The sequence below is a fragment of the Camelus bactrianus genome, chromosome 11, assembly GCF_048773025.1.
Source record: "Camelus bactrianus isolate YW-2024 breed Bactrian camel chromosome 11, ASM4877302v1, whole genome shotgun sequence".
NCBI lineage: Eukaryota > Metazoa > Chordata > Mammalia > Artiodactyla > Camelidae > Camelus > Camelus bactrianus.
In genome coordinates, this window is record NC_133549.1 from 80,450,968 (window position 1) to 80,463,095 (window position 12,128).

At 41.4% G+C, this 12,128-nt stretch overlaps 1 protein-coding gene across 2 annotated transcripts in view; it reads right to left on the minus strand.

Annotated features, from left to right (window-relative positions):
* ERCC6 (ERCC excision repair 6, chromatin remodeling factor) overlaps window positions 1-12,128 on the minus strand; it is a 70,202-nt gene that overhangs the window by 19,257 nt on the left and 38,817 nt on the right. For both annotated transcript variants that reach the window (XM_074374377.1, XM_074374376.1), the window contains 3 exons: window positions 11,709-11,844; window positions 2,638-2,808; window positions 1,973-2,149 (listed from right to left, as the gene is read on the minus strand). In XM_074374377.1, the coding sequence (XP_074230478.1) occupies window positions 1,973-2,149; window positions 2,638-2,808; window positions 11,709-11,844 (484 nt within the window). The remainder of the gene's footprint in view (window positions 1-1,972; window positions 2,150-2,637; window positions 2,809-11,708; window positions 11,845-12,128) is intronic.

Sequence of the window (12,128 nt, forward strand, 5' to 3'; positions counted from 1 at the left end):
ACAGACCATATTTACATGGTCTCAAAGTATCTCCCCATCGATGACTTACTCATTATAAAGGAGAAGCAACTTCAAAGAGTTTAGAAATCTGGCAAACACCACCTTACCCAAAGTATCAGACCACCGGGCTAAACTGACAGCGTGTGCCTCCAGAGACAAAGCACCGAGGAAGACGTCACTTCTGGGACAGACGTCAAAGACACGTAGCCGGAATCGAACCACGAAGAACGGAAGACAAACCCAAGGCAAGGCACATTCTACAAAATAACTGGCCTGCAGTCTTCACAAGTGTCAAGGTCATGAAGGCAAAAGGAAGATTAGAGGGATGGCTTCAGACGAAAGGAGACTAAAGAGACATGGAAATGACAGGAACAACTTGCCCAACGTGAACGGCACACAGAGCGGATAACAGAATTACATCAAGGTTACATTTCCCCCGATTTTGATGTTTATTCTATGGTTATGTAAGACAATGTCCCTATTCTGAGAAAATACACACTGAAGGACTTGGAGGAAAGGGGCAATGGGTCTGCAACTTGCTCTCAGATGATTCAGAAAAATAAAAAAGTATAAATTTGTGTAAATAAGAGACAGGTAGGGGAGAGGGAAGGAAGGAAAGATAAAGCGAATGTGGTAAAATTTAGCAAAATGCTAACAATTAGTCAATGTGAGCGAAGAGTACACAGGAGTTCTTCTTACAATTCTTGCAACTTTCCATTAAATCTGAAATTACTCTAAAATAAAAAGTTAAAAAAAAACCCCACAGGATAAATGAAAGGCAATAGGGATTCAGTCAAGAAAGAGAGCTCTTATAAAATTTAATCAAAAATCAAAACTCATTCAATCTCAAAATTGAAAAGGTATAAAATGTTTTTTGACAGTCCTCTCATTTTAAAGGCCTAAAATTATTTTTCCAGTTAAATATTTCAAAATATGTGAATGTCTCTTTTGGTGGCAGGCTTTATTTCTGGCTCAGTCTTAACCTGGCAGGTGCAGGCCCCCCTACCTGAGGGCTGTGCAGAGACCCTGCCTCTCCTGGAGGCTGGAACCTGCCCCCAAATGCCACAAACTGCCCTCTAGCCAGCTTCTCCTCCTGACACTCCCATCTGTGACAACCCCATTCCGCCAGTAACCCAGGCCTGAAACCTCAGGGGTCAGCTGCGAGAAGCTCGCCCACCTCCCCACATCCCACTTCCTTTATCTTCTCAATTTCCACATCTTGTTTGTTCCGCATGAAAAAATGCCACTTTGGGCTTTTGCTCTCCACCTTCTTTCTCGGGACCACTACTCACATCCAGGTCCAGACCCTCATCACCTTCACCCCCAACAACTCCCACAGGCCCCTCGATGCCAAGCTCCCTCCCATAACTACCAGCAGCCTGAGTAGCCCTTGGAGAACTGCCCACTCCCAGCCTCCTGCTTAGGCACTTTCAGTGGCTCTTCCCTGCCTAAGACCTTCAGCCTCCCTGTCAAGGCCCCCACTGCCGGCATCCACAGCTCTCCTGCGACTCCCCCACAAGCATCTCTGGTCCAATCAAGCGTGTCTCTTCAACGCCCACAGCCACATAACGTGGCCGCGTTCTTACTGTTGCTCTAACCTAGAATGCTCTGCTCTTCCCGACCTGTTTTCCCAGAATCAGATTAAAAGACAAATGTCTCGTTAAGTCTTCCCTGGCTTCCCCTTTTCAAAGCATTTACGCTACTTTATATGATGCACTACCCCAGTTTGCACTATTACATGCTGTCCAGAACCAATCCACTTTTGTTTCGTAATTCCTGACTGCTTTTTGAATATTGTACATGATCTTTTTAAAACCCACATGGAAAATTATGAGCTTTCAAGCAAAAATAATTTTGTGATTTTTATCAGATACCATTTCCCTTACATTCTGAATGACTTGGCCACAAAGTACAGTATTTAGCAGCAACGGTTTGAATATCAAAATGCCAAAAGTGTTACAGCATACGTTACCTGCACGGGGGAGGCATTGGAATACCCGCCCATGGTGATGGGGACGGAGAACTGTTCCATGAAAACGGGCAATGTGCCCAGCTTCCCTGGGAAGATGAAGTCAAAGAGCGACCATAGCTCACGGAGGTTATTCTGCATCGGTGAACCCGACAAGATGATGCGGTGAGGGGTGCGGAACTGTGCGGGGAAAGAAAGAACTTTTCTCTTAGTTAAATTCACCTTTTAACAGATGATCACTGACCCTACCCCAAAGCTCTCCCAGTCAATCTTATTATTGAACACAACTCCATATCTTGTTGGTCTCCTCCAAACACAGACATTTTATGCAACTTTAATTCTCCGATTACATAGAAATAAAAATATATATACAGGGAAGGATTTTTCTTATTGTTCAAGATGAAGACCCTGGACTAGAGTTGGATTTGGTTACATTCTAACAATGGACCCCTAAAAGAGACAGTGAGTAATGTGAACAATTTGAATTTTAGAAAAAATGATTAAAGCAAGAATAAAACGTTTTCTGCATTAAGGCAAAATGTGTATTTCAAACTCCTTCTGCAAAAAGCACAAGGAAAGATTCAATAAGTGTGTTACTCCAAGCAGAGAGTTTATTCTCAATTAAATATTACCCGCGTGGAAACCACGCTTGTTGTAAGAGGTCACACCTGTTTGCAAGCAAGGGTGATGGCAGCATTTGGATTGCGAATTTTGTGTCCTTCATCCAAGATCACGTAGTGCCAGTCGTGCCTGCTAATATCATCTTGCATCAGTCGAATGTAGGAGTAAGAAGTGATCAAAATTCCATGACAGTGAGCGATGTCTCGAATTAGTTTCTCCTAAAACGATGACAAAATAGTAAAGCCAGTTGGAAATGAGAAGTTAAATGAGCATGACTCTTAAAATCAACCTTGCGATCGTGATGCAATCGAAAGCACTTTCATAAATGTACACAAACATAACACATACAACATAATTCTACCTGATCAGCACTGGAAGTTTATTTTATGTTTCATTAATCTGTAAGTAATGAACACTGACTATCAAATCCACTACTGCGGGGGAGGAGGGCTCAAAAGAGGACCAGTGAAAGGCATAACATGTGAACACTTGCCCAATTTTTATTTTTTCCAAAACATCCTCTGTGTCAATCCTTGTTAAACTTCAAACATAGATGGAAAATGATTTATTATTTCAAAACAAAAGCAAGAAAGGAGATGCAACAAATCCAGTAGCTTTAACAACATACAATGTGAATTTCAGGAGGGAAGAGTAGAAAGGATATTAAAAAAGTGATTTTTAAAAAATGATAGAAAAAAATTCTGAGGAGAGACTGGGAGTCTACAAAGTAAAACAGCCTAGACTGTCAGGCAGAAATACAGAAAAAGCCATACACCTGGGTATACACCTGCTAGATGTCTGAATTCCAAAAATAAAATAAGAGAAAATGCTGTAGCTTCCAGTCAGAACAAAACAGGAAGAGAAATGATTCCCTTAAGAGGAAAAGGATTCTACCTGCGTTGGATTATCTTTTCTGCCAACACTAAAAATGTCAGAGAGCAAAGGGAAAAACCTTCCCATAACTCTAGGGAGAAAGCGGTGACCCTGGAATCCTGCATTGATCCAAACTAGCAGTCATGCTTGACAGAAAGAAGTAAATGAATTCCACCTTCAGACAGGCAAGGACAGAAGACAAACCAGCAAGAGACGGGCTAGGCGCAGCTCCCGAAGTCCAGCCAGGGCAAGTGTGCAGTCGCCAAATGAAGGCAGCCCCTTCCGTGGGCGGGAGAAGGAGGGTGCCCAGGCCACTGCTCTCTGCGCAAGCGCAGACACAGAGCTCCCGACCGCGGTGCTCAGCCCCAATGGAGCGCTTGTTGCCACTCGCTGCGACAGGACAGATGTCCTTATTAACCCCGATGTACAGATGAGAAAACCGTGGCTTAGACGCAGTAAATAATAACATCAGGTCAAACAGCTGGTAGGTGATGGAGCCAGGATCTGAGTGCAGAAAAGCGGCCAACTCCAGAGCTGGTTACTATTAACTATTAGGCAACACTGCCTCTTACTCTACTACAAAAGAAAACCCTTGTAAGGGAAGATCACATGTAGCATATCGACCAGTTCTTAAAACAGACTGTTAAAACAGTAATTAAGTAAATATTAAAACACTGTTTTAAATATTAATGAAGCTGTTAAGAAAGGATCTAAAATATAAAAAGGGATATATTTTTGCATTACTATAATTCCAGTTTAATTTAACAAAGCCTAGAGTGAAAAGAGGGGAAAATAAGAGTGTATTAAAATTCTCCTCTTATCCAAGGGCAGAACGGGGCACAGGTGATGAATACTATTAAATTCTGTATCAGGAGAGAAAAATTGGTTGAAATACATTTGTAAAAAAAATTTAACCCCATTTATTGATTAATAGTTGCTACTTCAGCACAAATACTAGAAAAGAAATAGATTATAGAGCTATCAAACCACTATCAGGGAAAAAAATAATAAGAAATAGAAAAACAATTAGGGAAATATAAAAAACAGACAATATCATGAACAGAAAATAAGATAGCTGGTCTCAGACGAAACAATCACACCGGCGGGTTGTCAGCAGGGAGAGCATGGCCAAAACCCAGCCTTGTGTTTAAGAGACCCAAACCAGACTGGCGCCGGGATGTTAAGAATAAGGGAACTATCAAAGATGTACCAAGGAAACGCAAACAAAAAAAAGGGCAGGATTAGAAATACAAACAGCAGACAAAAAGAACTGAACAGAAAAGGCAGGGCTAGTTTGCATTTTAAGGAGACAGCACACCAGAGAGAAGAGCCACTGCCTGCCCGAAGCACAGCCCTCGGAGCTGCGCTGGCAAAGCGGCTCATCCACTACCCGCAGCAGATGCGGCCACGGCCTCTGAGTTTGCCGGTCAGAAGACAGGAAGACAGACTAAGGATAATCGCAAATTTAAAAATAAGGAGCCAAAGATCTGAGTGTCGCCAGCAGTGGGCTCCTTGTAACAGCTCTCAGCAGAGCCTTAGCCCACACAGAATCCTCCCTCTCCGCTGGGTCTGAGATCAAACCCCGCGGCCAATGCCGTCGGCTGAAAACAGCACATTGAGACGGTAAGGTAAAAACAAAAACTAGTGAAGCTTAAGGAACAAACCTGGTAGAGCTGATAAAGCAAAAACCTAAGTGACTCTTTGAAAAGACCAAAAACCAGACAAACCTCTGAAAAGTCAGCCCGAGGAACACTCGGATGGGCAGCGTGAGAAACGATAAAGGAGTCGACCGCGGATGCAGAGAACTGAAATCTTAGCCCATGCTGTGTGCAAATCTAACGCCAAAGAACCTGAACATTGACAGAGGACGGGTGTTTCAAAAAAATGAATTACCAAATGGACCCAAGAAAAATGAGACAAACCAACCAGACCAATACTGAAGAACTTGAAAAAGATGGTATACTTTCCCACCAGAAGCCTGCCAGACCCAAGGAGTTTTAGAGTGAAGTAGGAATCAACCCTGTTATTTAAACTGTTCTGAAACACAGAAAAAGACAGAATGCATTCCAAGTCATTATTTTAAGGCTAGCAAAACCCTCTTTTCAAAACTGACGGACGCAACACACTTGTGTACGTACCCGCAGCCCCACCCTGACTAGAGGTCCATTACTTTATAAATAAAATCTAGCACTATATTAAGCTAATAAGGCATCGCAGGAATAGAAGAATAGCTTAATGCTAGGAAAACTAATACCACAATTCATGTAATCATAATCATACAAATTTTAAATTTATTAAATTTAAAATTCAACATCCTTAGAAGTGGTATTAACTTAATAAACAAGGATTCGAATATTTTTAGTTCAATAGAACATGAAAGGGTGTAACAAGGGCTAAGAAAATTTTGAAAGAGGAAAAGAGAAAGTCTTCTCACGTCATAATACACTCAAACTTCAGAGCTAAGAGCTCTAATACCGGATACGATTAAAGGTTTGACTGGTGAGAGCTGTGTTATTATGACTATTATTTTGCCATCTTCCTATTCACAGTTTTCATTGCCTGCACAATCCTACCTTGAAGGCCACATCTGATTTAACCACTTCCTGACTTCTTAACCTTATGACAAATGCAGCAGTAAACACCTCAGGACTCACAGGCTTTCAAACGCACGTACGGGCTCTTCCAGGCCTCGCCTCCACCCACTTCTCTGGGGCGACACTGCTACTCCATTGCCACCAGCCCCGCCCCGGCAGCGAGTGTCCAGTGAAGAAAAGCAGGCTGTCCAAAGACGCATTGCTCCACCCTGAACACATCCCACCGGTCCTGGGCCTTTTAGAAGCCAGGAGCTTCCATAGCTCCTCCACATGTCTATCTCCCACTGAGATTCCGGGCAGGCAGCAATCCCCATTCCATCCTCATTTCCACCTCCTCCTAGGAGAGCAGAGGCTGCTAAGAAGTCAAGAAGCAGGTAGGACGGGGGACGACAGCCACCCAGGACAGGGGAATGCTCCGTGCCCGCTCTACACCAGGCACGGTACCGCGTGTGCACAGAGAGGAATGGGACAGGAGAACAATGACAACTGTTTGGGGCCCGAAGTACAGCAGAAGTGAAATTACCAGTCACATAAAATGTCCACTGGCTCGTGGCCAAATCCTGCCCACGTGGGTCCACTGGCTCACGGCCCTGGGACTCCTAACTGCTGGACGCACAGATGCGCCACAATCATTCCACTACCCTCCAAGGAACACCACCCCGAGCCCGACTCTGGACATCCCTTTGCCACCAGTAAACAAACGAGATGCCGAGCCTCTCAAGTGGCTCAACCGCAGAAGCGATGTTTCCTTCTGTTGCATGTTGAAGAACTGAGGTTAATTCTGTAATGTTAGCTCCAGAAATACAGAATTTCTACCATATTCAGAAAGATGTATGAGGATGAAGAATCAAGAAGATGCTTTTATAAAAAAAAAGTAAAAATCGTCCAATGTCCCCGTTGAAAATATAACCTCCACTTAACAGCCACTGGGTAAAAACACATCCAAGACTATTTGTTTTCACCTGATTCCATCTCAGGATTCTATAACCGCCTAGCCTGGAGTTTCAATAATGGTGAATTGTTGAATATTATGGACGTCTCTATCCAAACACTTAAGACAAATCATCTCGGGCGGTTTCAAATTAAAAGCTTGTAAAATATGTAACCTCTCCTAGTTTTTGCAATTAATAGGGTACATCTGCAATTAGCCTGACTTACTGAATGCAGCGCTGTTGTCATTAAAAGATGTCTGTGAAAGCGCCGCCGTTATTACGGAGGCTCAGGAGACCAGTCCCTCCTAGAGGGCAAACAGTGGACTGGTGGAAAACAACAGCCATAAATCACGCTGTCAGGCAGCGGGGGGAGCGGCGTGGAGCACAGGCACATGAAGGCCATTCACGGGAAGCAGCACGGCGGCTTCCCAGGCAGGATTTACTGCACCTGTAATTAATTAAAATTTCCTTCAAGCTAAATCTTTAATAAACAAGGATTTGTGCTGACAATGGAGGAAAAAAGGGCTCCGGCAACACAACTTCACAATAGCCCTCACAGAACGAGCGTAGGTAGCATCTATCATTTCTTGTTGTACTCAGTGTATACGCCGTCGCTGAAGTTAATAGGAACTCCATCACTTTGTGTTATCATTTGTGTACCTGCAATGGGTCTGAAATATTGAGGATGCTTGAGGAACCGTGTGGCCCTCTCCTACTTTCATTTGTTATGTTTTCAGTTGACTCCCTTCCAGCCTGTTAAAAAGCCAAGTCTTTTTACACTAGTGTTTTAGAAAATGAACCTTTTCGAAGAACACGTGATGACAGGTGCATCAAATGGTCGTGTTCTTTCTGTGTGGTCTGTTCTATAATCACCCCTTGCATTTCTCAAAAAATTTTAACATTCTATTTCACTGTTTCCATTTGGGGCCAACACATCTGGACATGAGGGGAAAAGGTCTAGACGTGAAAGACTATGAATATTTTTGATACAGCAGGTGCAAATCTTCTATCAAGTGTATTTATACGGAATCCATTAGAAACATCAGAGCCTCTTTTCTTTTCTCAGGTACTGAGATGACAAGGACTACTACATTCTTTTTTCTAATAGTAGGAATTACCCAAGTAAACGTTCTGTGCTGGGGACCACACTAAGCTTACTGTGCACACATATTAACCCAACAAATCCTCACAAAATTACCCATTTTCAGGAGATCAGTCTAGGCTCAGAGAAGCTAAGTGACTTGCCCCAGGTCACAAAGCTATAAAATGGCAGATCCAAGATTCAAACCCTGGCTCTGGAAATTATAAAATCTATGCTTTTAAGCCTTTATGCCACGGTTGCATTTTTCAATCTGATGCCTCTAAATGCCATGAATTGATCAAAATGATAAATCTCTCTGCGTTATCAAAAATATCCCACAGAGTTACAAAACCCTACATAGCAGGGAAAGGTGGGAAAGCTATAAAGTGACAACTATCTCAGAATATAAGCAAGAAACTTCTCACACACATCTTCCAACAAATTGAAAAAAGGGTCCTTAATAATTAAATGAACTTTACAACACAGTGCTAAAGATGCCACCACCCACTGTGAGTTATGGGGTAAGTATCACAAAACTGCCTTCTTTTATTATCTTTTCATATTATTTTCTTTCCCCAAGAAAATGGTGAGCTTTTCAAGGTCAGTTAAAAACATCATATCCATTTTTGGAGCCCTAATAACATCAAATACCTGCAATACTGTGTTTATAGTTATTCAACAAATAAATATTAATCCACTCACAGATCAAGTTTCTCTCTGTTACAAAAAAGAGATCATAAAACATAATGAGAAAAGGAAAATCCTTGATTCCTGTTAAATGAGATTTCAACTGACCATTAAAGGAGATTCAGAAGCCTGAAAATGTCTTTATCTGATTTGATCATTTGGTTGAAAATATTAGCCACATTTTTTTTTGCACAGTTGCTGGGTGTGCATTTGATAATTCTAAATTATGCTGTCAACCAAAGAGAATATTAACAAAGATGATACAGGATCACGTGGTGAGAGAGGTGGGAAGCTAAAAGGCAATGCAGGGAGGAAGAATGACAGATATATTCCGTTTACAAACTGATCATTTGATCTCTGTTTCCTAAATGAAAAATTTACAAAATTTTACTTCTTACCATATTGATTAGAAAAGTAATGATTTTTAATTCTGAATGATTAGAAAAATAAAAATGATCTATTTGAACGAAAAGCAGAATACTTCTGGCATTATGATGCCTTTAAGTTCCCTAAAAGAGAAATTCTCTTCTTTTCCCTATTTTCTGCAGCGCTGAAGGCCCCTGTGCTGGAACACCGCTATTACACTTAGACAGGACAGCTGGTGGGCACAGAAAGCTGCCCCATGGAAAGAGGAATCTCAGCCTGTAAGGATGGAAAGGAAGTCAGATATTAGACGCTGGGTTAGAGGACAGACCAGCATTGGTAGAACATCTGAAATGTGATTAAGAAATGTAAACTCTATTGCAATGCAACACACACCTATAAGCCAACAGGTGTGTACAGGGTGGTGACAAGACCTGTACATACAAATATAAAAGGAAGGGGCAAAGGGAGCAAATGCCACCTCAGTGTTTTAATCCAGAAGCCAGAGCTCTGATCTTGTAAGTGTTACTAACCAGGCCTTGTGCAAAGGAATGAATACATTCTCAATGCGTCACCCTCACAAATAATAAACTGATATTAACATTAACAATAAACAGTAAACTGTGTTTCTAAGTGGAGAGTATGGTTTGAAAGATGCAAAAGGACTTTTCCATCTTTTGCATAACAGTTTACATATCTTTAGAGATCTGAGATACTTTATGATGGAAAAGGAACTGTCAAAAGAGTTAAGAGTCAGAGTAAATAAACAAGTCCACTGCTTTTCCTCAAAAGTCAAGTGACAAACTGCAAGTTAAAGTCCTTGGTAAACTGTTCAGCACTAAAAAAAGGCATGGACGAGCGTTTGTATGCATGTGTCTGTATGGGCAAAACCACCTCAGAAGGTGCGATCTTTGTAAACAAAAGTGAAATGATACATTCTTCAAGGTTTTGTCTGCCAAACAAATTAAGGAAGCAAGTCTCACCAACAGAGACACTGACCAATGTCAATTCTATCTCCACTAATGAGTCAATGTATTTCATGAAGGTTCTTTTTCAGGTTATAGTAACAGAGGAAACGCAGGGAAGCCATGATACGGTGAAGGTGTGAAATACACACTCCACCAGTGCAGAAGAAATGAAAGGATAAAGAGGAACATATGAAAAATTTGCCTTTTAAAGACATTCATCAATGAATGAATCCAAGTGTAGGATTTTCCAATACAAAACACTATGAAATGTCAACAGACAACAGAAGTGAAAAAAGGAATCAAAAATGTTTTATGAGGGTGATCTGATGACAGGATAGTTACAACAACTTAGTTGGACTACAAAAATAATCTAAAACTGTTATTTTCATGCTGCTAAAAAAAAAAATCACTACCTTTTTTTTTTTTTTGACTGCGGCATTTACCCTACTTCATTATTTCAACTCACTTGTTTTCCATTTTATTATTTAAAATTCAGGGCAAAGTTAGCTGATTTTAATAACAGGTAGTAAAGCAAGACTCTGTGGCATCAAACTGGAGCTACGAAATTACAGATACTCTGATTCACTACTACCAAAAGTTCCACTTACTTGCGATCACGAACAGAATGGGAATTTGGAGGAAAGGGGGTACTGGCAGAACTGCAAAGACACTGGAGGTTAGCGGCTCACGTGGATTTAACCCAGTGAGGCCGACGTTCAACAGCTCTTTCAGGGGGCATCCTTTCACGGGGGCGCCGAGAGCTCACTTATGGGCTCCGAAGACTCGGCAAAGAAAGAAGGCACAACAAGCTGCCACTTCTTGTCTACAGAGTGACCTGCAAACCCACGGTGACAATGTGTAATTACTATTTATTCAGCTATGGGGCACTTGGGATACAAAAAATGAGGAAGACATCCCTACTCTGCAGAGCATACAGTCTAGCTGGTAAGTCAGAGGAGAATAAAAAAAAGCATAATACGGTCGACCTGCTAGGGTAAGAGATGGTAAGACTCTCTTTTGATAATGTGGCTAAAACTACGAGTAAGTGAGGAAATGTGACTTTCAAAAAAAACTGATTATACTTACATGGCGATCAAGAATTCAGAGAACAAAAAGCAACTTAACTCAAAGGTACCAATACAAATTATGAAATTCTCAAAATGGCAGGCTGTTCTTTTGTTCATTAAAACAAGTTAAAAGCACGTTAACAAATGCATTTACCAATCAAGAGTTACTATACTTTTGTACCCACTTTCCTAAAACTGTCTAAAGCTACTAATGCCCCAAATCCAGCCAGTTAACCGCTGCGTAAGTCCCTGTTTCCAGTCCCACTCACGCTATCAGGCCAGTGGCACCCTGTGTGTGCCCAGTTGTGTTTCACGGGACAATAAACATGTCTCAACGCCTCCTATGGACAGTTAGCACGAGCAAGACTAGGTTCATAATTGTTTTGAAAATACAGAGCTCCAAATTAAATCAATAACAATACGTTTAAATGCATGAAAGAAACACAGAAACATACATTTGAGTAATACATGGATCAAAGCAAAAGAAATTAAGTAAAACGCAAGGCTTTAAAACAAAACAAGCAGAAGAGGTACTCAAGTATCGTAACGTTACCTTTTTGTGGGTAAAGGACCCGGTTTCGTGCAGAATTGCCACTCTGAACGGAGGCCACCACGTGTGAAATTCCTTCACCCACTGATGCATCACTGTCGTTGGACAGACAATTATAGTGGGACCCAACCCCTCGAACCTGCATGCAGTGTCCAAGAAGAAAAGACAACCATGAATGACAGCACATGGGTCATCAACTGCCAAAAAAACAAAGAAAAAAAAAAGAAACAAACAAAAACTTAGCAGTTCAAATAAGAAAATCCTAGTTATGGAAATTTACTGATATTTTCTTTAAAGAACAAGGTCTTAAGGATAAAACCCACTAAGTGAAATCCCTACAACCCTATTCATCAATTAGTGGGTGCAGATGTTAAGGGGAAATGCCGGCCTGCCAACACGTTAAAAGGTAATGTCTATTGCAAA